We start from the raw sequence: 25361 nt of genomic DNA, 5'->3' as shown, positions 1-25361 counted from the left end.
CGTACCTGATGAAACCTGGTGATAGGGAGCGTTTGCTTTTGCAAAGCAGTCATGCCACATTTGAAGATGTATCGCAAACGATTGCACTATAAAAAAGTCGCAGGACTCTGCAGTTGGTGCAAATTCACTGCAGTTGAAAGCTCTGCAGTCTGGAGTCCAAGGAAGAGTCAATGAGATCTAAGGGGAAGAGAAAGTTAGTTTTATCTCACATCTCATGTTCCATAACACTGGTAGTTATTCGGGGTGGAATCTTCAAGGCTTGCCAGTGGTAGGCACACTCAATGTGGTAGTACCAGGTATTGCGGTACCTGAGAGGCCGACGCCATTGGTTAAGACCCTGGAGTCTACCATTGGCTGTATGACGTAGTTCAGCCCTGAAGGCGGGGTATAAGAGACGGTGCCGTTCCAGCAGCCTTCACTTTCTGTACCAAAGCTGCTGGGGTAAAGTTCGAGTGCATTAAAGCCTCAGTTACTGATTACCTTCGACTCGAGAGTAATTGCTTGCGCATCTCTTACTAAAAGGCCACATTGATGGTGTTAAATCCCTTCTCCAAATTAACTTCTTCACCAGTGAGAAAGTCGAACATTCACTTTTTCAGCAATGTATAAGTGACTTGAACTTGGTGAGCTTGACGTCTTCCTGGTCTTTGAAGTGTGGAGATGTTGCTTGGGCCTTTTGGGGACCACTGATTTTAATGATTCAGAGAAGGCTGGCGGTAAACAAACATAGATTTATTTACACTATTTACAAAGGTGTGTATAATGCAGCACATCGGTCCCAGTAAAATCCTAGCTGGAGGACGAATCACACCAGGCCCTGTTTTGGGCCTGCTTTTCTATCAGCTCATAATGAGCCCAGGTGGTTGACCTCTGCTCCCTACCTGGGGAGCTCATGCTCCATTAGGCCCATGGGGAGATCAATGATGCGTTAACAAGTGTATGTGTAAATATGTCTAGCCTCCGACCAGTAAGTGTTAGTCAGGTTTGTATTAGTTCCAGTTTTATAGCATTAGTTCCCTACCCACAGTTTATTGTACTATAATAAAATTAACTCGTCTTGAACTAGATGTTCTTTAGTACGTCGACTCAGTAATTGTCTTTGTACAAGAACATAACACACATGGGTAACAGGCGAAGGGTAGAGGATAGGGGACTCTCTGGGAAGGTAGACGGACTGTCCTGGGTAGGGAGGGAGGCAGCAAGGGAATAGAAGACCCCAGGAATATGGGATGGAGTGAAGGGTCTTGTTTGTTGCGTTTCGGATTCTGTGGTTGGATGAGCGAGGAGGGTTGTGGATAGGGGTAGAGAGATGGTCCTAGAGGGTGGGGCAGTGATGTCTAGAGTGGAGTCCTGGGAGTTGACCAGTGGAACCGATTGCGAGGCGTGGGTTGGGGCGTGGGGTTGTGGGGTGCGACAGCGTGGCAAATCCAGGGTAACAGCCGGGTAGATTAGGGTTTGATGGGGATTCATGGAAACCAACAAAACAGTTGGCTCAATAGTGGCAGGGGTGAGGGTAAGGATAACCATGAGTTGGTACTGAGTACAGACTCAGAGAGGAGAGATGACATGTGGAGGAAGATGGTTCTGGTTGCAAGACTAACGGGGGAATGTTGAATAGTGACAAAGAGAGGAATTGTTGCATAGGGTCTGTCAAGGGTGATTGGGGGAAAGTAGTGGATGATGGGTGAGTGTTGAGGTGATAGGCACATGAGTGAGTTTGGGAGATGACAGGCACAATTTCATACTCTTCATTACCGAAGCCTGTCACTCTGAAACTGTAATCCCTTCAAATAAGAGGAGGGTCTTTTTGGGTGTGTGGAGTACAACGTCAGCACAATTGGTTCATTAAAAAGGGACACCTTAATAATTGAGGCAAATGGATGAGAAGAACTCTCACATGTGTTATCTCTGTGTTGGAGCTGACGTTGCAGCAGGCATATACCTGACTCAAAGGTCTCATAACATTGAGATTCCAGCAAGAACACAGTGGCACAATGGTTAGCACTGCTACTTCACAGTGCCAGGAACCAGGGTTTGATACCAGCCTTGGGTAGCTGTGTGGCGTCTGCACGTCCTCCCCGTGTCTGCGTGGGTTTCCTCCGGGTTCTCCGGTTTCCTCCCACAGTTCAAATATGTGCAGGTTAGGTGGATTGGCCTTGATCAATACACGGGGTTATGGCGATAGGGCAGGGGAGTGGAGTTTTTTAGGAGGCTTGGTGCAGACCCGATGGCCGAGTGGCCTGCTTCTGAAAGTAGGAGTTCTATGGATTCTGTGCAATTTGCAAGGTCAGCACAAGGCTTATTGAAGGTGGGGATGAATGGAGGGAGTGAGATGGGAACCTCCGAGGGGCATGGCTGGTGGATTGTAGGAAAGCACCAACTCCAACCTTACATCCTCCTGGATGAATGGTCGAAAGTGACAAGGGTCCATGTGGTTAACCGTTCTACGCTGACAAGGTAGTCCCTTTATAGAACCTTGAGGATTATAGAGGAAAGCTGAATAATGCCTGAGGGAGGGTTTACACACAAGGCTGTTTTCAAAGGGCAATTTCTTCATGCCCAGACATATACGAATGGGAGAAACACTCACCTCTGCTCCTCCAGGTGGGATGGGAATGTCTAAATGGAAGCCAAGCACACTGTCTTGGTAGCTCTGAGATGGAGGCAATATCTGCAAAGAATATGGTTGAATTCTGCAATTTGCTGACACATCGTCTGAGGTGTGCTGATGCAGGCTCCAGGCAACCCAAACTCGCTATTGATCCTCAACCAGATGAGGAGGAGGAGCGCTCAACGCAAGTTGGCACATGGGTAGGAAATGCACGGTTGCACAGCGGTTAGCACTGCTGCTTCACAACGCCAGGGTCCCAGGTTCGATTGCCGGTTTGGATCACTGTCTGTGCGGTGTCTGCACGTTCTCCCCGAGCCTGCGTGGGTTTCCTCCGGGTGCTCTTGTTTCCTCCCGCAAGACGTGCTTGTTAGGGTAAATTGGACATTCTGAATTCTCCCTCTGTGTACTCGAACAGGTGCCGGAATGTGGCGACAAGGGGATTTTCACAGTAACTTCATTGCAGAGTTAATGTAAGCCTACTTGTGACAATAATAAAGATTATTATAAGCAATAGTGAGCACTGGCTGTACCACGGGCATATCGCAGGTGGTGTAACTATCTACAGGTGAGCAAAGAGAAATGTCGGAGGCACCTTTGAAATATGGCTGCTCAGATCTGCCAGCTTCTCCATGGAAACCTGTGGCCACAAGGACCTGGCATTAAATTCACCACCACCTGACTCGTCTTTGCCAGTGGTCCTTCTAGGGTTCCCCTGAGGGCGTGTGTGACATCTCCCAGTCAGTGACATACACAGGGTGGTGACAGACGCCCTGTTTAGGAAACCGCTGCAATTTGTCCAACTCTATCTGGATGCCAAAAGCCAGGCGGCAAGAGCGTTGGCATTTGCGGCATTCGCAACTTTCCCTCAAGTATAAATAGCTATTGACTGCACACATGTGGCCTTGAGAGCTCCCTGGGAAAAGCCTGTCACATTCACCAATCGGAAATATTTCTACTCTTTGACCTTGCAGCTGATATGAAGGCAAGTCCTGCATGTTTGTGTTGGTTCCCAGGGAGCTCTTATGATCTCTACATTCTGAACCACCCACAGGTACCACAGGTTTTTGAAAGACTGGTGATTGACTGCTTGAGGACACAGGACACCCCACAAGGGCTGGTTGATGATGCCACTTCACCATCTTCAGAGCACTGCTGAGACCAGCTCCAGTGCTGGACATGCCTCCACAAAGTCCCATGATAGGGCAGTCAATAGGTCTCCCCGTTCAGATTATTTAGACTGGTCAGACAGGGCTCTCCAATACTCACCACAGGCAGCATCAGGATCATTGTTGTCTGATGCACCTTGCAAAATATAGCAGCACGGTAGCACAGAGGTTAGCACAGTTGTTTCACCGCTCCAGGGTCCCAGATTCGATTCCCGGCTTGGGTCACTGTCTGGGCGGAGTCTGCACGTTCTCCCCGTGTCTGCGTGGGTTTCGTCCGGGCGCTCCGGTTTCCTCCCACATTCCAAAGACGTGCAGGTTAGGTGAATTGACCATGCTAAATTGCCCTAAATTGCCCTCAGGGGCTGGTTTAGCACACTGGGCTGAATCGCTGGCTTTGAAAGCAGACCAAGCAGGCCAGCAGCACTGTACCATTCCCGTACCAGCCTCCCCGAACAGGTGCTGGAATGTGGTGACTAGGGGCTTTTCACAGTAACTTCATTGAAGCCTACTTGTGACAATAAGCGATTTTCATTTTTCATTTAATTTTTTTCCTTAGTGTCCAAAAAGGATTAGAGGGGTTATTGGGTTACGAGCATAGGGTGGAAGTGAGGGCTTAAGTGGGTCAGTGCAGACTCGATGGGCCGAATGGTCTCCTTCTTCCCTGTAAATTCTATGATTCTCTGATACTATGATACATGGAGGGGATTTCCGGCGGGAAACACGAAGGACTGAGATTTGTCCTCTGAAAATGAGGCATTTGAAGGAGATGGATGGGCTAATATGTCATGGAGGCACATGCAGAGGCCATTGCAAGGGCAGACTGGACCGTGACCATCTGGTACCTGCCAGATCCCAGGCACAGTAAACTGCTGGAGCATTTTCAAGACCAGTTAATTTTCTCTTCTCCGCTCTAATGTAAATTGATTGACGATCGCTGAATTAAATTGTACGGCTTAGCATCTGCTTTGCTGGTGGTTTGATCGTTTGCATGCTCCAAACTGTGCTGATTGACTAAGCCCTGGCTCTAAATGTGCACATTTTAATCTGCACGACACTCCATTCCCCCGCAACCTGCAATTAGAAATGAGGGGTGTGGTTGTATGTCGGCTGATACTGGAATCGCGAACTGAGAATATGGCGTCAGCCATCGAGGTCGGTTCTGGGCGCCCAATGGAACACAGTGCTGCGGCGCCTCAATAGGGCTGGTTTAGCTCAGTGGGCTAGGCAGCTGGTTTGTGATGCCGAACAAGGCCAGCGGCGTGGGTTCAATTCCCGCACCGGCCTCCCCGAACAGGCGCCAGAATGTGGCGACTAGGGGGCTTTTCACGGTACCTATACTTGGGGACACTACCTAGGGGGTAGGTAGTGTCCCCAAAAGCGCAACTAAGGGCTGACAGCTGTACCAATGGCTGGGAGGTGTCTGCCAGGGCTGGGCGAGTAGGTGGGGAGGGGGGTGACCAGGGGATGGGCTGTGGGGACGGGTTGTTCACCCCGGGACCGGCGTGTCCAGGCTCGGACCGCCATTGCCGCGGCCTGCAAGGCAGCCATCTGGCTGCCCGCCCTACGGACTGCCCATTGTGGCCCATAGATGCGCAGAGCGCCAGCGGCCCTATGGGTGCCCCCCCAGGCCACCTCGTTAGGAGCCCACAGACCCCAGCGGCCCATCCACGGGATGGGCGTGGTCCAGCGCAGTCTGTGGCCCACCAGGCGGTGGCTCCCCTGCATGCAGCCATCCAAGGCGCTGCCGGACTCTGGGGAACCACGAAGCCTACCTCGACAGGTGGTCGCAATCAGCATGGCCGTCGGCACCCTCCCTGACACACTCATCTGATTTTCAAACATCGATGTCGATTAAAATCCCCCACGATTTTTGCAGTCCCTTTCTGACAAGCCCCCAATAATTCACCTTTTATACTCTGCCCTGTCACGTGGTTCCAATTCGGGAGCCTGTACTCCCACAAGTGACTTTTTCCCTTCATCATTTCACATGTCAACCCAAAATTGCTTCCACATTCTGGTTTCCTGAGCTTAGATCATAAGAATAGCTGGAGAGTAACAGGGAAAGGGTAGGGGAGTCATTGGAAATCTTTGTTAAAGACCAACCATGGTGGACCAATGGCCTCTTTTGGTACTGTATAATTCTTATACTTACGTGAACATTACAATTTGAATACATCCCGAGAACCGGGTTTCCAGTCACTTGTATAATTCCGGGCTAGAAGGGCAACATCACCCGATCAGCTGAGTGTTCAGCTGCAGTTGATTAAATGTCTAATCTCAGCAATCAGAATCACAGAACCTCAGAAACACACAGTGCAGAAGAGGCTCTTCGGCCCATCGAGTCTGCACCTATGCACGAAAAACATCTGACCCCCCCACCTAATCCCACTTGCCAACACTTGGCCCACAGCCTCGAATGTTACGACATGCCAAGCGCTCATCCACCTCTTAAAGGACGTGAAGCAACCCGCCTCTACCAACCTCCCAGCGAGTGCGTTCCAGGCCATCACCACCCTCTGGGTAAAACAGTGTTTCCTCAAATTCCCCCAGAACCTCCCGCTCCTCACCTTAAACTTTGGCCCCTCGTAACTGACCCTTCAACTAAGGGGAACAGCTGCTCCCGATCCACCCTGTCCATGACCCTCATAATCTTGTACACCTCGATCAGGTCGCCCCTCAGTCTTCTCTTCAATGGCTCAAGTAGCCTTTTAACAAGATGATGCACCACTAAATTGCAGTCAGGAATAGCTATTTCAATCTCTTGATCCAGAAAATATACCCCAAATTATTTAGATTAACTCAGTTCATAAACTCAATTGTTTGTCCCCATTTTGAAAAAAATGTAGTCCTTTACCTGTGATCCGGGTAATTCTCTTTGGAAGGTATCTCTGATTTGTGTAAACACCTCAGGTAATCCTCGATAATTTATCACCTTCTCGTTGATTTTCAGATTGATTCCATCCAGAAACTTTCTTTGTGCGGAACGCACCAAATTTGTAATCCAAAGCTTTCGAAGCATTTTGGGAGCGTACAGCTGAAGCAGAACATCTGGGAAAGTGCGAAGGAACAACAAGTATCATTAAAAAAAACTCAAAAAACGGACATTGGCAAGGTAATTTATCAAACAGAATCGGCAACGTCATGCAGAAGCAGGAGAGGAAGATTTATGTATAATTGCATTTACATAGTGACTGTCACATCCTCAGGATGTCCTTCAAGTGCTTCCTATCCAATGAGTTATTTTTGAGGGGTAATCGCTGTTATTTACCAAGTGGATGTGTTGGCTAGTCTGTGCCCAGAAAGGTCCCACAAATAGGAACATGGACACAGGACCAATTGGTAATTTGGTGATGTTGGGTGAGGGATGAAAAATTGCCCAGGACACCATGGGAACTCTCTGTTCTTCTTCCAATTGTTCCGGTCGGGTCTTCTACACCCACCAGACAGGCGGCAACACCACCGCCTAATGCCTCATCAGAATCACAGCACCTCTGGCAATGCAGCACTCACTCACACTGCCCTTTGTGTCAATTGATGTTGTGACCCCAAAATGTTCTGACCCTGAGAAGACGGAGAGAAATAGAGGACGGGTGGGGGGGGGGGGGGGGGGGGGTGAGAGAATAATACAGAGAGTTCTCACAATAAAGGGGTTACCAATCATTGACTGCAGCTACGTTCCTGGGAAGTTGCAGGGAACAGCTGCAAAAATAATGGAAAAGGGAGCTTTGATCGTAATAGGACGGGATTCTCGGAGGCTGCGCCGGGTCAGAGAATCGCTGGGGGAGCGGGAAATTCCCGCCAAGCCAATCTGACGGCGGGCCCCGATTCTCCAGTGACTGGAGAATCGCCGCCAATCACGCCCACGCGGTCGTCGTGGCGCCGGTCGGGGGTTCGATTCTGGCTTGGGTCACTGTTTGTGCGGAGTCTGAACGTGCAGACTCCGCACAGTGACCCGAGCCAGAATCGAACCTGGGACCCTGGCGCTGTGAAGCAACAGTGCTAACCACTGTGACCACAAGAGGGTTGTAACCACATACATCAGTGCTTTCCAGATAACAGCCCAGGACTTCAAATGTGTTTCGAGCAAAGAACAAAGAACAATACAGCACAGGAACAGGCCCTTCGGCCCTCCAAGCCTGCACTGATCACGTGTCCTATCTCGATCAACCTCCTGTATCCTTCTATACCCCGTCTGTTCATGTGCCCATCCAGATAAGTCTTAAAGGTCGTTAACGTATCTGACTCAACCACCTGACTTGGCAGTGCATTCCAGGCCACCACCACCCTCTGTGTAAAAACTTCCCCCGCACATCCCCACTGAACCTTTCCCCCTCACCTTGAACTTGTGATCCCTTGTCATTGTCATTTCCGCCCTGGGAAAAAGCCCCAACTGTTCACCCTATCTATACCTCTACTAATTTTATAAACTTCTATCAGGTCGCCCCTCAGCCTCCGTCTCTCTAGGGAGAACAATCCTAGTTTATTCAGTCTCTCCTCATAGCTAATACCCTCCATGCCAGGCAACATCCTGGTAAACCTTTTCTGTACTCTCTCCAGAGCTTCCATGTTGTTCTGGTAGTGTGGTGACCAGAATTGGACACAGTATTTCAAATGTGGCCGAACCAACGTTCTGTATAACTGTAGCATAATTTTTGAGCTTTTACACTCGATACTCCGTCCTATGAAGGCAAGCATGCCATATATGACCATAAGACATAGGAGCGGAAGTAAGGCCATTCGGCCCATCGAGTCCACTCCACCATTCAATCATGGCTGATTTCAACTCCATTTACCCACTCTCTCGCCATAGCCCTTAATTCCTCGAGAAATCAAGAATTTATCAACTTCTGTCTTAAAGACACTCAACGTCCCGGCCTCCTTTTACCACCATTTCCACGCCCAGATCTCTCTGTGTCTCTATGATCCTGAGGGCTCTGCCATTTTTAAAAATAGCTTCCACCTGAATTAGATCTACCAAAATGTATCATCTCACATTTGTCCGGGTTAAATTCCGTCTGCCATTTCTCCGCCCAATTTTGCAGCCTATCTATATCCTGCTGTATGCTCTGACAATCTTCATCACTCTCCGCAACTCCTGCAATCTTAGTATCATCCGCAAACTTGCTAATCAGACCCGCTACGTTTTCTTTCAAGTCATTTATTTATATTACCAACAGCAGAGGTCCCAGTACCGATCCCTGCGGAACATCACGAGCCACAGACCTCCATTCGGAAAACCACCTTTCCACTGCTTCCCTCTGTCTTCTATGGCTAAGCCAGTTCTGAATTAATCTAGCTAGTTCACCCCTGACCCCATTTGATTTAATCTTTTGCACCAGCCTGCCATGAGGGACCTTATCAAATGCTTTACTAAAGTCCATGTAGACAACATCCACAGCCCTTCCCTCATCGATCATTTTCGTCACCTCTTCAAAAAACTCTATTAAATTAAATAGAGGTGCTGATTTAGCACAGGGCTAAATAGCTGGCTTTTAAAGCAGGCCAAGGCAGGCCAGCAGCATGGTTCGATTCCCATACCAGCCTCCCCGAACAGACCCCGGAATGTGGCGATGAGGGGCTTTTCACAGTAACTTCATTTGAAACCTACTTGTGACAATAAGTGACTTTCATTTCATTTTTCATTTTTCAATTAGTGAGCCATGACCTCCCTCATACAACACTATGCTGTCTGTCACTAATAAGGCCATTCACTTCCAAATGTGAATAGAACCTAGCTCTGAGAATCCTTTCCACCAATTTCATTATCACTGACGTCAAGCTCACTGGCCAATAATTTCCCGAATTATCCTTGCAAACCTTCTTAAATAACAGGACAACATTGACTATCCTCCAATTCTCTGAGTTCTTACCTGTGGCCAATGAGGACACAAAGATTTCTGTCAGAGGCCCAGCGATTTCATCTCTTGTCTTCCTCAGTAATCTGGGATAGATGCCATCTGGCCCTGGGGATTTGTCTACCGTAATGCTTTTTAACACATCTAACACTTCCTCACTCATAATAACTGCTCTAAAGTGTTTACACATCCCTCTGAGTCACCACCAATCAACATGTCCCTCTCCTTTGTGAATAACGATGCAAAATACTCATTAAGGACCTCACCTACTTCCTTTGGTTCTATGCATAATTTCATCCTTTGTCCTTGAGTGGACCAATTCTTTCTCTGGCTATCCTCTTGTTCCTAATATACGTATAAAATGCCTTACGATTCTCCTTAATCCTGTCTGCCAAGGACATTTCATCACCGCTTTTTGCTCTCCGATCTCCCTGCTTCAGCTCTTTTCTAATTTCCTTGTATTCCTCAAGTGCTTTATCTGTTTTTAGTTGCCTAGAACTCACGTATGCATCCTTTTTCTTTTTGACAAGATTCTCAATTTCCCTGGTCATCCATGGTTCCCGAATCCTGCCTTTCCTGTCCTTCCTTTTCACCGGCACGTGCCTGTCCTGCATTCCCATCAACTGCTCCGTAAAAGACTCCCACATGCCAAATGTGGATTTATCATCAAACAGCCTCTCCCACACAATAGCCTCCAAATCCTGCCTAATCTGGTTGTAGTTAACCTTCCCCCAATTTAGCACCTTAACCCTAGGTCAACACTCGTCCTTTTCCATGAGTATCCGAAAGCTTGTGATCAATGTTCGCCACATGTTCCCCCACTGCAACCTTGATGACCTGGCCGGGCTCATTTCCTAGTGCTAGGTCCAATATAGCCTCCACTCTAGTCGGACTATCCACATATTATTACAAAAAACCTTCCTGGAAACACTTAACAAATTCCTCACCATCCAGACCCCTAACCCTATGGGATATCCAGTAAATGTGGTAAACCGCTGTTGCACCTGTATTAGGTGATATAAGGTAGGACCTGTACTACAGGTAGTCCCTGCCTGCTGGCTCCACCCAGTAGGCGGAGTATAAATATGCGTGTCCTCCATTCAGCAGCCGTTTCGCCAGCTGCTGTGGGAGGCCACACATCTTAGAGCAATAAAGCCGCAGTTGTATCCCACTCTAGTCTTTGTTCAATTGATCGTGCATCAATTTATTGCTCTAAGATTTTCTAAAAGATGGACCTCCGAATCAAACCAGATCGCCTGCAGCTGGATCCGCAATCAAGCGACGCCAAAAAGGACTTTAATCACTGGCGAGCTTGCTTCGAGGCGTACATCAACTCAGCGACCACCCCTGTTCCGGAGGCTCAGAAGATACAGATCCTGTACTCAAGGTTGAGCTCCAACGTGTTTCCGCTGATCCAGGACGCCCCGAACTACGCCGACGCCATGGCGCTTCTCAAAGAAAACTACGCACAGAAAACGAACACGCTCTTCGCCAGGCACGTACTCGCCACTCGCTCTCAACTCCCTGGTGAGTCCATAGAAGACTTCTGGCGGGCCCTAATCCCACTCGTCCGGGACTGTGACTGTCAGGCCGTTACGGCCACCGAACATTCCAACCTTCTTTTGCGGGGCGCGGTCGTAACGGGGATTGGGTCGGACCTCATACGCCAAAGACTGTTAGAAGGGGCCACGCTCGACCTAGCTGAAACAAGGAAGCTAGCGCTCTCCATGACGGTTGCCTCACGTACCATTCAGGCCTACCCCACCAGCCGCGCGGCCCACCCCTCCTACCCCTCGTGGACCCCACAGACAGCCACCCCAGCGGGGGCCTTACCCAGCCAGTACGCCTGCACCACACACCAGCCCGTGCACTCCGGGGGTCCCTGATGTTACTTCTGCGGCCAGCAGAAGCACCCGCGCCAACGCTGCCCGGCCCGCGCTGCCATTTGCAAGGCTTGCGGCAAAATGGGCCACTTTGCCGCGGTGTGCCAGGCCCGCGCAGTCGCCGCTATCACCCCCACCCCCCTAGTCTACACACAATGGGCGCCGCCATCTTCAGCTCCCTGGGCCACGCGCGGCCAGTGGGCGCCGCCATCTTATCCTCCCCAGTCCACGTGTGGCCCATGGACGCCGCCATCTTGTCCAACCCCCGCAACGTGCGGCCCATGGGCGCCGCCATTTTGTTCCCTCGCAGGATCTTCAGGCACCGCCATCTTGTCTCCCCCATGGGACATGGACACCGACAGCATTCCAGGACCTGGGCCCCCAAGGCTCCCCATCATTCTACGTCAGCGGCGACCGATCACGACTCGCCTCAGTGACGATCGACCAGTCTCGTCCGCACAACCTGGCCACCGCATCGACCAGTGTGAAAATCAACGGCCACGTGACCTCTTGCCTTCTGGTCTCCGGAAGCACCGAAAGCTTCATACACCCAGATACGGTAAAGCGCTGCTCCCTCGCGGTACACCCTGCCAACCAAAGAATTTCCCTGCCTCCGGATCCCATTCCATGGTGGTCCGGGGATACTGTACGGTCACACTCACGGTCCAGGGCGTAGAATTCAGCGGCTTCCGGTTTCCGCCTCTACGTCCTCCCTAACCTCTGCGCTGCCCTACTTCTCGGCCTGGACTTCCAGTGTAACCTCCAGAGCCTAACCCTCAAAACCTGTTGCCACCAGGAGCAGACAGTACAGCACCCAGGGCAGGACCTTCCTCAGGTCCGAGGTCCAGCGGCTGCTTCAGGAGGGCATTATCGAGGCCGGCAACAGCCCCTGGAGAGCCCAAGCGGTAGTCGTTAAAACTGAGGAGAAACACAGAATGGTCGTGGACTACAGGCAGACCATCAATCAGTACACGCAGCTCGACACGTACCCCCTCCCACGCATATCTGATATGGTCAATCAGATTGCACAGTACCGGGTCTTCTCAACGGTAGACCTCAAATCCGCCTACCACCAGCTCCCCATTCGTAAATCAGACCGTCCAGACACTGCTTTCACGTTGTCTCTATCACTTCGTCAGGGTTCCCTTCGGTGTCACTAATGGGGTCTCGGTTCTCCAAAGGGAGATGGACCGAATGGTCGACCGGTACGGTTTGCAGGCCACCTTCCCGTACCTAGACAACGTCACCATCTGCGGCCATGACCATCAGGACGACGATGCCAACCTTGCCAAATTTCTCCACACCGCCACTCTCCTCAACCTCACCTACAACAAGGAGAAGTGCGTGTTTAGCACGATCCGCTTAGCCATCAAAGAACAAAGAACAAAGAAATGTACAGCACAGGAACAGGCCCTTCGGCCCTCCAAGCCCGTGCCAACCATGATGCTCGACCTAACTACAATCTTCTACACTTCCTGGGTCCGTATCCCTCTATTCCCATCCTATTCATGTATTTGTCAAGATGCCCCTTAAATGTCACTATCGTCCCTGCTTCCACCACCTCCTCCGGTAGCGAGTTCCAGGCACCCACTACCCTCTGCGTAAAAAACTTGCCTCGTACATCTACTCTAAACCTTGCCCCTCTCACCTTAAACCTATGCCCCCTAGTAATTGACCCCTCTACCCTGGGGAAAAGCCTCTGACTATCCACTCTGTCTATGCCCCTCATAATTTTGTATACCTCTATCAGGTCTCCCCTCAACCTCCTTAGTTGCAGTGAGAACAAACCGAGTTTATTCAACCGCTCCTCATAGCTAATGCCCTCCATACCAGGCAACATTCTGGTAAATCTCTTCTGCACCCTCTCTAAAGCCTCCACATCCTTCTGGTAGTGTGGCGACCAGAATTGAACACTATACTCCAAGTGTGGCCTAACTAAGATTCTATACAGCTGCAACATGACTTGCCAATTCTTATACTCAATGCCCCGGCCAATGAAGGCAAGCATGCCGTATGCCTTCTTGACTACCTTCTCCACCTGTGTTGCCCCTTTCAATGACCTGTGGACCTGTACTCCTAGATCTCTTTGACTATCAATACTCTTGAGGGTTCTACCATTCACTGTATATTCCCTACCTGCATTAGACCTTCTAAAATGCATTACCTCACATTTGTCCGGATTAAACTCCATCTGCCATCTCTCCGCCCAAGTCTCCAAACAATCTAAATCCTGCTGTATCCTCCGACAGTCCTCATCGCTATCCGCAATTCCACCAACCTTTGTGTCGTCTGCAAACTTACTAATCAGACCAGTTACATTTTCCTCCAAATCATTTATATATAGTACAAAGAGCAAAGGTCCCAGCACTGATCCCTGTGGAACACCACTGGTCACAGCCCTCCAATTAGAAAAGCATCCTTCCATTGCTACTCTCTGCCTTCTATGGCCTAGCCAGTTCTGTATCCACCTTGCCAGCTCACCCCTGATCCCGTGTGACTTCACCTTTTGTACTAGTCTACCATGAGGGACCTTGTCAAAGGCCTTACTGAAGTCCATATAGACAACATCCACTGCCCTACCTGCATCAATCATCTTAGTGACCTCCTCGAAAAACTCTATCAAGTTAGTGAGACACGACCTTCCCTTCACAAAACCATGCTGCCTCTCACTAATACGTCCATTTGCTTCCAAATGGGAGGAGATCCTGTCTCGAAGAATTCTCTCCAGTAATTTCCCTACCACTGACGTAAGGCTCACCGGCCTGTAGTTCCCGGGATTATCCTTGCTACCCTTCTTAAACAGAGGAACAACATTGGCTATTCTCCAGTCCTCCGGGACATCCCCTGAAGACAGTGAGGATCCAAAGATTTCTGTCAAGGCCTCAGCAATTTCCTCTCCAGCCTCCTTCAGTATTCCGGGGTAGATCCCATCAGGCGCTGGGGACTTATCTACCTTAATATTTTTTAAGACACCCAACACCTCGTCTTTTTGGATCTCAATGTGACCCAGGCTATCTACACCCCCTTCTCCAGACTCAACATCTACCAATTCCTTCTCTTTGGTGAATACTGATGCAAAGTATTCATTTAGTACCTCACCCATTTCCTCTGGCTCCACACATAGATTCCCTTGTCTCTCCTTCAGTGATCCAACCCTTTCCCTGGCTACCCTCTTGCTTTTTATGTACGTGTAAAAAGCCTTGGGATTTTCCTTAACCCTATTTGCTAATGACTTTTCGTGACCCCTTCTAGCCCTCCTGACTCCTTGCTAAAGTTCCTTCCTACTTTCCTTATATTCCACGCAGGCTTTGTCTGTTCCCAGCCTTTTAGCCCTGACAAATGCCTCCTTTTTCTTTTTGACGAGCCTACAATATCTCTCGTCATCCAAGGTTCCCGAAAATTGCCGTATTTATCCTTCTTCCTCACAGGAACATGCCGGTCCTGAATTCCTTTCAACTACCACTTGAAAGCCTCCCACGTGTCAGATGTTGATTTGCCCTCAAACATCTGCCCCCAATCTATGTTCTTCAGTTCCCGCCTAATATTGTTATAATTAGCCTTCCCCCAATTTAGCACATTCATCCTAGGACCACTCTTATCCTTGTCCACCAGTACTTTAAAACTTACTGAATTGTGGTCACTGTTACCGAAATGCTCCCCTACTGAAACATCTACCACCTGGCCGGGCTCATTCCCCAATACCAGGTCCAGTACCGCCCCTTCCCTAGTTGGACTGTCTACATATTGTTTTAAGAAGCCCTCCTGGATGCTCCTTACAAACTCCGCCCCGTCTAAGCCCCTGGCACTAAGTGAGTCCCAGTCAATATTGGGGAAGTTGAAGTCTCCCATCACCAAAACCGTGTTGTTTCTACTCTTTTCCAAAATCTGTCTACCTATCTGCTCCTCTAACTCCCGCTGGCTGTTGGGAGGCCTGTAGTAAACCCCCAACATTGTGACTGCACCCTTCTTATTCCTGATCTCTACCCATATAGCCTCACTGCCCTCTGAGGTGTCCTCCCGCAGTACAGCTGTGATATTCTCCCGAACCAGTAGCGCAACTCCACCTCCCCTTTTACATCCCCCTCTATCCCGCCTGAAACATCTAAATCCTGGAACGTTTAGCTGCCAATCCTGCCCTTCCCTCAACCACGTCTCTGTAATGGCAACAACATCATGGTTCCAAGTACTAATCCAAGCTCTAAGTTCATCTGCCTTACCCGTAATACTTCTTGCATTAAAACATATGCACTTCAGGCCACCAGACCCGCTGTGTTCAGCAACTTCTCCCTGTCTGCTCTGCCTCAGAGCCACACTGTCCCTATTCCCTAGTTCTCCCTCAATGCTCTCACCTTCTGACCTATTGCTCCCGTGCCCACCCCCCTGCCATACTAGTTTAAACCCTCCCGTGTGACACTAGCAAACCTCGCGGCCAGGATATTTATGCCTCTCGGTTTAGATGCAACCCGTCCTTCTTATACAGGTCACACCTGCCCCGGAAGAGCTCCCAGTGGTCCAGATAATGGAAACCCTCCCTCCTACACCAGCTGTTTAGCCACGTGTTTAGCTGCTCTATCTTCCTATTTCTAGCCTCACTGGCACGTGGCACAGGGAGTAATCCCGAGATTACAACCCTCGAGGTCCTGTCTTTTAACTTTCTGCCTAGCTCCCTGAACCCCTGCTGCAGGACCTCATGCCCCTTCCTGCCTATGTCGTTAGACCCAAAATGTACAACGACCTCTGCCTGTTTGCCCTCCCCCTTCAGGATGCCCTCTACCCGTTCGGAGACATCCTGGACCCTGGCACCAGGGAGGCAACATACCATCCTGGAGTCTCTTTCACGTCCACAGAAGCACCTATCTGTGCCCCTGACTATAGAGTCCCCTATTACTATTACTCTTCTGCGCTTTGACCCTCCCTTCTGAACATCAGAGCCAGCCACGGTGCCACTGCTCTGGCTGCTGCTGTTTTCCCCTGATAGGCTATCCCCCCCGACAGTATCCAAAGGGGTATATCTGTTCGAGAGGGGGACAACCACAGGGGATTCCTGCACTGACTGCCTGCCCTTTCTGGTGGTCACCCATTTCTCTGCCTGCACCTTGGGTGTGACCACATCCTCAGCTATGTGGTCCAGAATAGAGTTCTGGGGCCCGATCCCGACTGCATGCGCCCCCTCATGGAGCTTCCCCTCTCCCACTGCCCCAAGGCCCTCAAACGCTGCCTGGGGTTCTTCTCGTACTACGCCCGGTGGGTCCCAAACTATGCGACAAGGCCCACCCACTCATTCAATCCATCCATTTTCCCCTGACGGCCGAGGCACAGCAGGCCTTCGCCCGTATCAGAGCCAATATCGCCAAGGCCAGGATGCACACAGTAGACGAGACACTGCCCTTTCAAGTAGAGAGCGACGCATCGGACGTCGCCCTAGTTGCCACCCTCAATCAGGCAGGCAGACCAGTGGCATTCTTTTCCCGCACCCTTCATGCCTCAGAAATTCGGCACTCATCCGTCGAAAAAGAGGCCCAATCTATCGTTGAAGCTGTGCAGCATTGGAGGCATTACCTGGCCGGCAGGAGATTCACTCTCCTCACTGACCAACGGTCGGTAGCCTTCATGTTCAATAACACACAGCGGGGCAAGATCAAAAACGATAGAATCTTGCGGTGGAGGATCGAGCTCTCCACCTATAATTTCGAGATTTTGTATCGCCCCGGCAAACTCAACGAGCCCCCAGACACCCTATCCCGAGGTACATGTGCCAGCGCACAAGTAGACCGACTCCGGACCCTGCGCGACAGCCTTTGTCACCCGGGAGTCACACGGTTGTACCATTTCATAAAGGCCTGCAACCTGCCCTACTCCTTCGAGGAAGTACGGACAATCACCAGGGGCTGCCAGGTCTGTGCCGAGTGCAAGCCGCACGTCTACCGGCCGGACCGTGCGGGCCTGGTGAAGGCCTTTGAACGTCTCAGCGTGGATTTCAAAGGGCCCCTCCCCTCCACCTACCGAAACAAGTATATTCTCAGTGTCGTCAATGAGTACTCCAGGTTCCCCTTCGCCATCCCATGCCCCGACATGACGTCTGTGTAGCACCGTCAATATGACGCAAGGCAGGTTGAGGTAATGTCAATTGAAGGCTTTATTAAGCAGAACTTTATCCCCAGCAGCGTGGTTACAGAATGCAGCTGCTGAGCGAAATGGAGGGAAAAGCTGGGTTCTTATACCGGCATTTCTGGGTGGAGTCCAGTAGGTGGCAGAACCTATCAGGACCTGGCATCCCTCCACCAATAGCCTGTCGACACGTGGTGTACCGTATTACCCCTAATACGTACCACCACATTCACCCCTTGTTGAAAAAGAACCCAGTGGGATGGTGGTTCGTATGGTGGTAGGGGTTTACAGAGTCGGTACTGTGCCGTAACTTTGAACAAAACACAAAATTATCGCTTCAACTGGGCCAACAGGCCAAACAGGGTCGGCATGGTGCCATAACAGCCGTAACAGCCTCCCCGAACAGGCGCCGGAATGTGGCGACTAGGGGCTTTTCACAGTAACTTCATTTGAAGCCTACTTGTGACAATAAGCGATTTTCATTTCATTTCATTTCATTTCATAACTATAACAAGACACAATAACTGAAAACTGGGCCAACGGGCCAAACAGGGTCGGCATGGTGCCATAACTATAACAAGACACAATAACTGAAAACGTTGAGAGTTAAAGTGATTCGATGAGCTGGATGGGCGCCCTGGTCGTCCTTTCCGATCGTCTCAGGCGTGGTGGTGATGGCGCTGGCTTGAGTGCCGTCGACTCTGGGAGCGTAGCGCTGTCCCCTGTGTCCTTACTCCTGGGCAGGTCTGCGAGGAGAACCGAACCCCTCGGGAAGGGGGTGGCTGCGGGATGAACCGGCGGGAGTGAGGAGGTGGTGATTGGCGTTGGGGGGGTGTGGGTAGCTCCGGCGGGCGCCAGGTCTTGCAGGGAGACCATGTCCTGTCGGCCATCGGGGTACTCCACATAGGCGTATTGCGGGTTGGCGTGAAGGAGATGCACCCGTTCCACCAATGGATCTGGCTTGTGCGCCCGCACATGCTTCCGGAGCAGAATGGGTCCCGGAGCTGCTAGCCAGGTCGGAAGTGGCGTTCCAGAGGAGGACTTCCTAGGAAAGAGGAGGAGGCGCTCGTGAGGCGTTTGATTCGTGGTGGTGCACAGCAGGGACCAGATAGAGTGAAGGGCATCCGGGAGGACTTCCTGCCAGCGGGAAATTGGGAGACTCCTAGACCGGAGGGCCAGCAGGACGGCCTTCCAGACCGTTCCATTCTCCCTTTCTACCTGCCCGTTCCCCCGGGGGTTGTAACTGGTCGTCCTGCTCGAGGCTATGCCCTTGCTGAGCAGGAATTGACGCAGTTCGTCACTCATAAAGGAGGTCCCCCTGTCGCTATGGATATAGTCGGGGAAACTGAACAGTGTAAAAATGTTAACGAGGGCTTTAATGACTGTGGACGCTGTCAGGTCGGGGCAGGGGATGGCGAAAGGGAAACGGGAGTATTCGTCAACGACGTTCAGGAACTACGCTTTGCGATCGGTGGAGGGGAGGGGGCCTTTGAAATCCAAACTGAGGCGTTCAAAGGGTCGAGAGGCCTTAAGCAGGTGTGCTTTATCTGGCCTGAAAAAGTGCGGTTTGCACTCAACGCAGATCTGGCAGTTTCTGGTGACTGTTCGGACGTCCTCGACGGAGTAAGGGAGGTTGCGGGCCTTAAGGAAGTGGTAGAAACGAGTGACCCCCGTGTGGCAGAGGTCGTCGTGGAGGGCTTGTAGACGGTCCACTTGTACATTGGCACATGTGCCGCGAGATAGGGCATCGGATGGCTCGTTCAGCTTTCCGGGACGGTACAAGATCTCATAATTGAAGGTGGAGAGTTCGATCCTCCACCGCAAGATCTTGTCATTCTTGATCTTGCCCCGCTGTGCATTATCGAACATGAAGGCAACAGACCGTTGGTCAGTGAGGAGAGTGAATCTCCTACTGGCCAGGTAATGCCTCCAGTTTCGCACAGCTTCCACTATTGCTTGTGCCTCCTTTTCCACTGAGGAGTGGCGGATTTATGAAGCGTGAAGGGTTCGGGAGAAGAAGACCACGGGTCTGCCTGCTTGGTTGAGGGTGGCCGCCAGAGCTACGTCCGATGCGTCGCTCTCAACCTGGAAGGGGAGGGACTCTTCGATGGCGCACATCGTGGCCTTTGCGATATCCGCTTTGATGCGGCTAAAGGCCTGGCATGCCTCTGTCGACAGGGGAAAAGTAGTGGACTGGATTAGCGCACGGGCCTTGTCGGCGTATTGTGGAACCCACTGGGCGTAATAAGAAAAGAAGCCCAGGCAATGTTTCAGTGCTTTGGCACAGTGGGGGAGAGGGAACTCCATGAGGGGGCGCATGCGTTCAGGGTCGGGGCCGATCACTCCATTACACACTACGTAGCCCAGGATGGCTAGACAATCAGTGCGGAACACCCATTTTTCTTTGTTGTAAGTGAGGTTCAGGGCGTGAGCGGTCTGGAGAAATTTTTGGAGGTTGGCATCGTGGTCCTGCTGGTCGTGGCCGCAGATGGTGACGTTGTCGAGATACGGGAACGTGGCCCGTAAACCTTGCTGGTCAACCGTTCAGTCCATCTCTCGTTGGAAGACCGAGACTCCGTTCGTGACGCCGAATGGAACTCTTAAAAAGTCGTATAACACAGCTGAGGAGGGCGGAGGGGAGCTTTCGGGATCCAGATAGCCAGGAGTTGGGGGACCCTACATAAACTGAATCTGACGAGGTTGGTGGAGCAAATGGAGGAGGATTTCAAAAGATGGGACATGTTACCGCTCTCGCTGGCGGGTAGAGTGCAGTCGGTCAAAATGGTGGTCCTGCCGAGGTTTCTGTTTGTGTTTCAGTGCCTTCCCATCGTGATCACTAAGGCCTTTTTTAAGAGAGTAGGCAGGAGTATTATGGGGTTTGTGTGGGCGAATAAGACCCCGAGAGTAAGGAGAGGGTTCCTGGAACGCAGTAGGGACCGACGAGGGTTGGCGCTGCCAAACCTGGGGAGCTACTACTGGGCAGCAAATGTGGCGATGATCCGCAAGTGGGTTATGGAGGGAGAGGGGGCGGCATGGAAGAGGATGGAGATGGCGTCCTGTAAAGGAACGAGCCTGGGGGCGTTGGTGATGGCACCGCTGCCGCTCTCGCCGACAAAGTATACCACGAGCCCGGTGGTGGCGGCAATGCTAAGGATCTGGGGCCAGTGGAGACGGCACCGGGGTGCAATGGGAGCATCGGTGTGGTCCCCGGTTTGTCCCGGGGAAGATTGTCGGGGGGTTCCAGAGCTGGCATCGGGCGGGGATTTGAAAAATGGGGGACCTGTTCATCGACGGGACGTTTGCGAGCCTAGGGGCACTGGAGGAGAAGTTCGAGATACCCCCGGGAAATGTCTTTAGATATATGCAGGTGAGGGCTTTTGTGAGGCGACAGGTGAGGGAATTCCCGTTGCTCCCGGCACAAGAAGATCAAGATAGGGTGATCTCGGGTGTATGGGTCGGGGAGGGCAAGGTGTCCGAAATACACCCGGAGTTGAAAGAAGACGGGGAAGCGCTGGTAGAAGAGTTGAAGGGTAAATGGGAGGAGGAGCTAGGGGAGGAGAACGAGGAAGGTCTGTGGGCTGATGCCCTAGGTAGGGTTAATTCCTCCTCCTCCTCCCGGGACTCTGAAAACAGCGCGGGAGGTGAGTGAGCCGGCACTCTGAAAACAGCGCGGGAGCTGAGTGAGCCGGGACAGTGAAAACAGCGCGGGAGCTGTGTGTGCCGGGACTCTGAAAACAGCGCGGGAACTGAGTGAGCCGGGACTTTGATAACAGCGCGGGAGCTGAGTGAGCCGGGACTCTGAAAACAGCGCGGGAGGTGAGTGAGCCGGGACAGTGAAAACAGCGCGGGAGCTGTGTGTGCCGGGACTCTGAAAACAGCGCGGGAACTGAGTGAGCCGGGACTTTGATAACAGCACGGGAGCTGAGTGAGCCGGGACTCTGAAAACAGCGCGGGAGGTGAGTGAGCCGGCACTCTGAAAACAGCGCGGGAGCTGAGTGAGCCGGGACAGTGAAAACAGCGCGGGAGCTGAGTGTGCCGGGACTCTGAAAACAGCGCGGGAGGTGAGTGAGCCGGGACAGTGAAAAAAGCGCGGGAGCTGAGTGAGCCGGGACTCTGAAAACAGCGTGGGAGCGGAGTGTGCCGGGACTCTGAAAACAGCGCGGGAGCTGAGTGAGCCGGGACAGTGAAAACAGCGCGGGAGCTGAGTGAGCCGGGACAGTGAAAACAGCGCGGGAGCTGAGTGAGCCGGGACAGTGAAAACTGCGCGGGAGCTGAGTGAGCCGGGACAGTGAAAACAGCGCGGGAGCTGAGTGAGCCGGGACTCTGAAAACAGCGCGGGAGCTGAGTGTGCCGGGACAGTGAAAACAGCGCGGGAGCTGAGTGAGCTGGGACTCTGAAAACAGCGCGGGAGCTGAGTGTGCCGGGACTCTGAAAACAGCGCGGGAGGTGAGTGAGCCGGGACAGTGAAAAAAGCGCGGGAGCTGAGTGAGCCGGGACTCTGAAAACAGCGTGGGAGCGGAGTGTGCCGGGACTCTGAAAACAGCGCGGGAGCTGAGTGAGCCGGGACAGTGAAAACAGCGCGGGAGCTGAGTGAGCCGGGACAGTGAAAACAGCGCGGGAGCTGAGTGAGCCGGGACAGTGAAAACTGCGCGGGAGCTGAGTGAGCCGGGACAGTGAAAACAGCGCGGGAGCTGAGTGAGCCGGGACTCTGAAAACAGCGCGGGAGCTGAGTGTGCCGGGACAGTGAAAACAGCGCGGGAGCTGAGTGAGCCGGGACAGTGAAAACAGCGCGAGAGCTGAGTGAGCCGGCACAGTGAAAACAGCACGGGAGCTGAGTGAGCCGGGACAGTGAAAACAGCACGGGAGCTGAGTGAGCCGGGACTCTGAAAACAGCGCGGGAGATGAGTGAGCCGGGACAGTGAAAACAGCGCGGGAGCTGAGTGAGCCGGGACAGTGAAAACTGCGCGGGAGCTGAGTGAGCCGGGACTTTGAAAACAGCGCGGGAGCTGAGTGAGCCGGGACAGTGAAAACAGCGCGGGAGCTGAGTATGCTGGGACTCTGAAAACAGCGAGGGAGCTGAGTGAGCCGGGACTCTGAAAACAGTGTGGGAGGTGAGTGACCCGGGACTCTGAAAACAGCGAGGGAGCTGAGTGAGCCGGGACAGTGAAAACAGCGCGGGAGCTGAGTGAGCCGGGACTCTGAAAACAGCGTGGGAGCTGAGTGTGCCGGGACTCTGAAAACAGCGCGGGAGCTGAGTGAGCCGGGACAGTGAAAACAGCGCGGGAGCTGAGTGAGCCGGGACAGTGAAAACAGCGCGGGAGCTGAGTGAGCCGGGACAGTGAAAACTGCGCGGGAGCTGAGTGAGCCGGGACAGTGAAAACAGCGCGGGAGCTGAGTGAGCCGGGACAGTGAAAACAGAGCGGGAGCTGAGTGAGCCGGGACAGTGAAAACAGCGCGAGAGCTGAGTGAGCCGGCACAGTGAAAACAGCACGGGAGCTGAGTGAGCCGGGACAGTGAAAACAGCACGGGAGCTGAGTGAGCCGGGACTCTGAAAACAGCGCGGGAGATGAGTGAGCTGGGACAGTGAAAACAGCGCGGGAGCTGAGTGAGCCGGGACAGTGAAAACTGCGCGGGAGCTGAGTGAGCCGGGACTTTGAAAACAGCGCGGGAGCTGAGTGAGCCGGGACAGTGAAAACAGTGCGGGAGCTGAGTATGCTGGGACTCTGAAAACAGCGAGGGAGCTGAGTGAGCCGGGACTCTGAAAACAGTGTGGGAGGTGAGTGACCCGAGACTCTGAAAACAGCGAGGGAGCTGAGTGAGCCGGGACAGTGAAAACAGCGCGGGAGCTGAGTGAGCCGGGACAGTGAAAACTGCGCGGGGGCTGAGTGAGCCGGGACAGTGAAAACAGCGCGGGAGCTGAGTGAGCCGGGACAGTGAAAACAGTGTGGGAGCTGAGTGAGCCGGGACTCTGAAAACAGCGTGGGAGGTGAGTGAGCCGGGACTCTGAAAACAGCGAGGGAGCTGAGTGAGCTGGGACAGTGAAAACTGCGCGGGAGCTGAGTGAGCCGGGACAGTGAAAACAGCGCGGGAGGTGAGTGAGCCGGGACTTTGAAAACAGCGCGGGAGGAGAGTGAGCCGGGACAGTGAAAACAGCGCGGGAGGTGAGTGAGCCGCGACTCTGAAAACAGCGCGGGAGGTGAGTGAGCCGGGAATCTGAAAACAGCGCGGGAGCTGAGTGAGCCGGGACAGTGAAAACAGCGCGGGAGCTGAGTGAGCCGGGACTCTGAAAACAGCGCGGGAACTGAGTGAGCCGGGACTTTGAAAACAGCGCGGGAGCTGAGTGAGCCGGGACAGTGAAAACAGCGCGGGAGCTGAGTGAGCCGGGACAGTGAAAACAGCGCGGGAGGTGAGTGAGCCGGGACTATGAAAACAGCGCGGGAGCTGAGTGTGCAGGGACAGTGAAAACAGCGCGGGAGCTGAGTGAGCCGGAACAATGAAAACAGCGCGGGAGCTGAGTGAGCCGGGACTATGAATACAGCGCGGGAGCTGAGTGTGCCGGGACTCTGAAAACAGCGCGGGAGCTGAGTGAGCCGGAACAGTGAAAACAGCGCGGGAGCTGAGTGAGCCGGGACAGTGAAAACAGCGCGGGAGGTGAGTGAGCCGGGACTCTGAAAACAGCGCGGGAGCTGAGTGAGCCGGGACTCTGAAAACAGCGCGGGAGCTGAGTGAGCCGGAACAGTGAAAACAGCGCGGGAGCTGAGTGAGCCGGAACAGTGAAAACAGCGCGGGTGCTGAGTGTGCCGGGGCTGTGAAAACAGCGCGGGCGCTGAGTGAGCCGGGACTCTGAAAACAGCGCGGGAGCTGAGTGAGCCGGGACTTTGAAAACAGCGCGGGAGCTGAGTGAGCCGGGACTCTGAAAATAGCGCGGGAGCTGAGTGAGCCGGGACAGTGAAAACAGCGCGGGAGCTGAGTGAGCCGGGACTCTGAAAACAGCGCGGGAGCTGAGTGAGCCGGAACAGTGAAAACAGCGCGGGAGCTGAGTGAGCCGGAACAGTGAAAACAGCGCGGGAGCGGAGTGAGCCGGGACTCTGAAAACAGCGCGGGAGCTGTGTGTGCCGGGACAGTGAAAACAGCGCGGGAGCTGAGTGAGCCGGGACTCTGAAACCAGCGCGGGAGCTGAGTGAGCCGGGACAGTGAAAACAGCGCGGGAGCTGAGTGAGCCTGGACATTGAAAACAACGCGGGAGCTGAGTGAGCCGGGACTCTGAAAACAGCGCGGGAGGTGAGTGAGCCGGGACAGTGAAAACAGCGCGGTAGCTGAGTGTGCCGGGACATTGAAAACAGCGCGGGAGCTGAGTGAGCCGGGCCTCTGAAAACAGCGCGGGAGCTGAGTGAGCCGGGACAGTGAAAACAGGGCGGGAGGAGAGAGAGCCGGGACTCTGAAAACAGCGCGGGAGCTGAGTGTGCCGGGACAGTGAAAACAGCGCGGGCGCTGAGTGAGCCGGGACAGTGAAAACAGCGCGGGAGCTGAGTGAGCCGGGACTTTGAAAACAGCGCGGGAGCTGAGTGAGCCGGGACTCTGAAAACAGCGCGGGAGCTGAGTGAGCCGGGACAGTGAAAACAGCGCGGGAGCTGAGTGAGCTGGGACTCTGAAAACAGCGCGGGAGCTGAGTGAGCCGGGACAGTGAAAACAGCGCGGGAGCTGAGTGAGCCGGGACAGTGAAAACAGCGCGGGAGCT

At 52.8% G+C, this 25361-nt stretch overlaps 1 protein-coding gene across 1 annotated transcript in view; it reads right to left on the bottom strand.

Moving 5' to 3' along the window:
- LOC140427253 (di-N-acetylchitobiase-like) overlaps nt 1-25361 on the bottom strand; it is an 81803-nt gene that overhangs the window by 23940 nt on the left and 32502 nt on the right. Inside the window, exons 3-4 of the mRNA XM_072512852.1 lie at nt 6632-6825; nt 6-177 (exon numbers count right to left, since the gene is read on the bottom strand). Of these exons, the coding sequence (XP_072368953.1) occupies nt 6-177; nt 6632-6825 (366 nt within the window). The remainder of the gene's footprint in view (nt 1-5; nt 178-6631; nt 6826-25361) is intronic.

The sequence above is a fragment of the Scyliorhinus torazame genome, chromosome 7 (assembly GCF_047496885.1).
Source record: "Scyliorhinus torazame isolate Kashiwa2021f chromosome 7, sScyTor2.1, whole genome shotgun sequence".
NCBI classification, from domain to species: domain Eukaryota; kingdom Metazoa; phylum Chordata; class Chondrichthyes; order Carcharhiniformes; family Scyliorhinidae; genus Scyliorhinus; species Scyliorhinus torazame.
The sequence above is the reverse complement of the archived record's forward strand: the minus strand, read 5'-3'. Positions and strand labels throughout refer to the sequence as shown.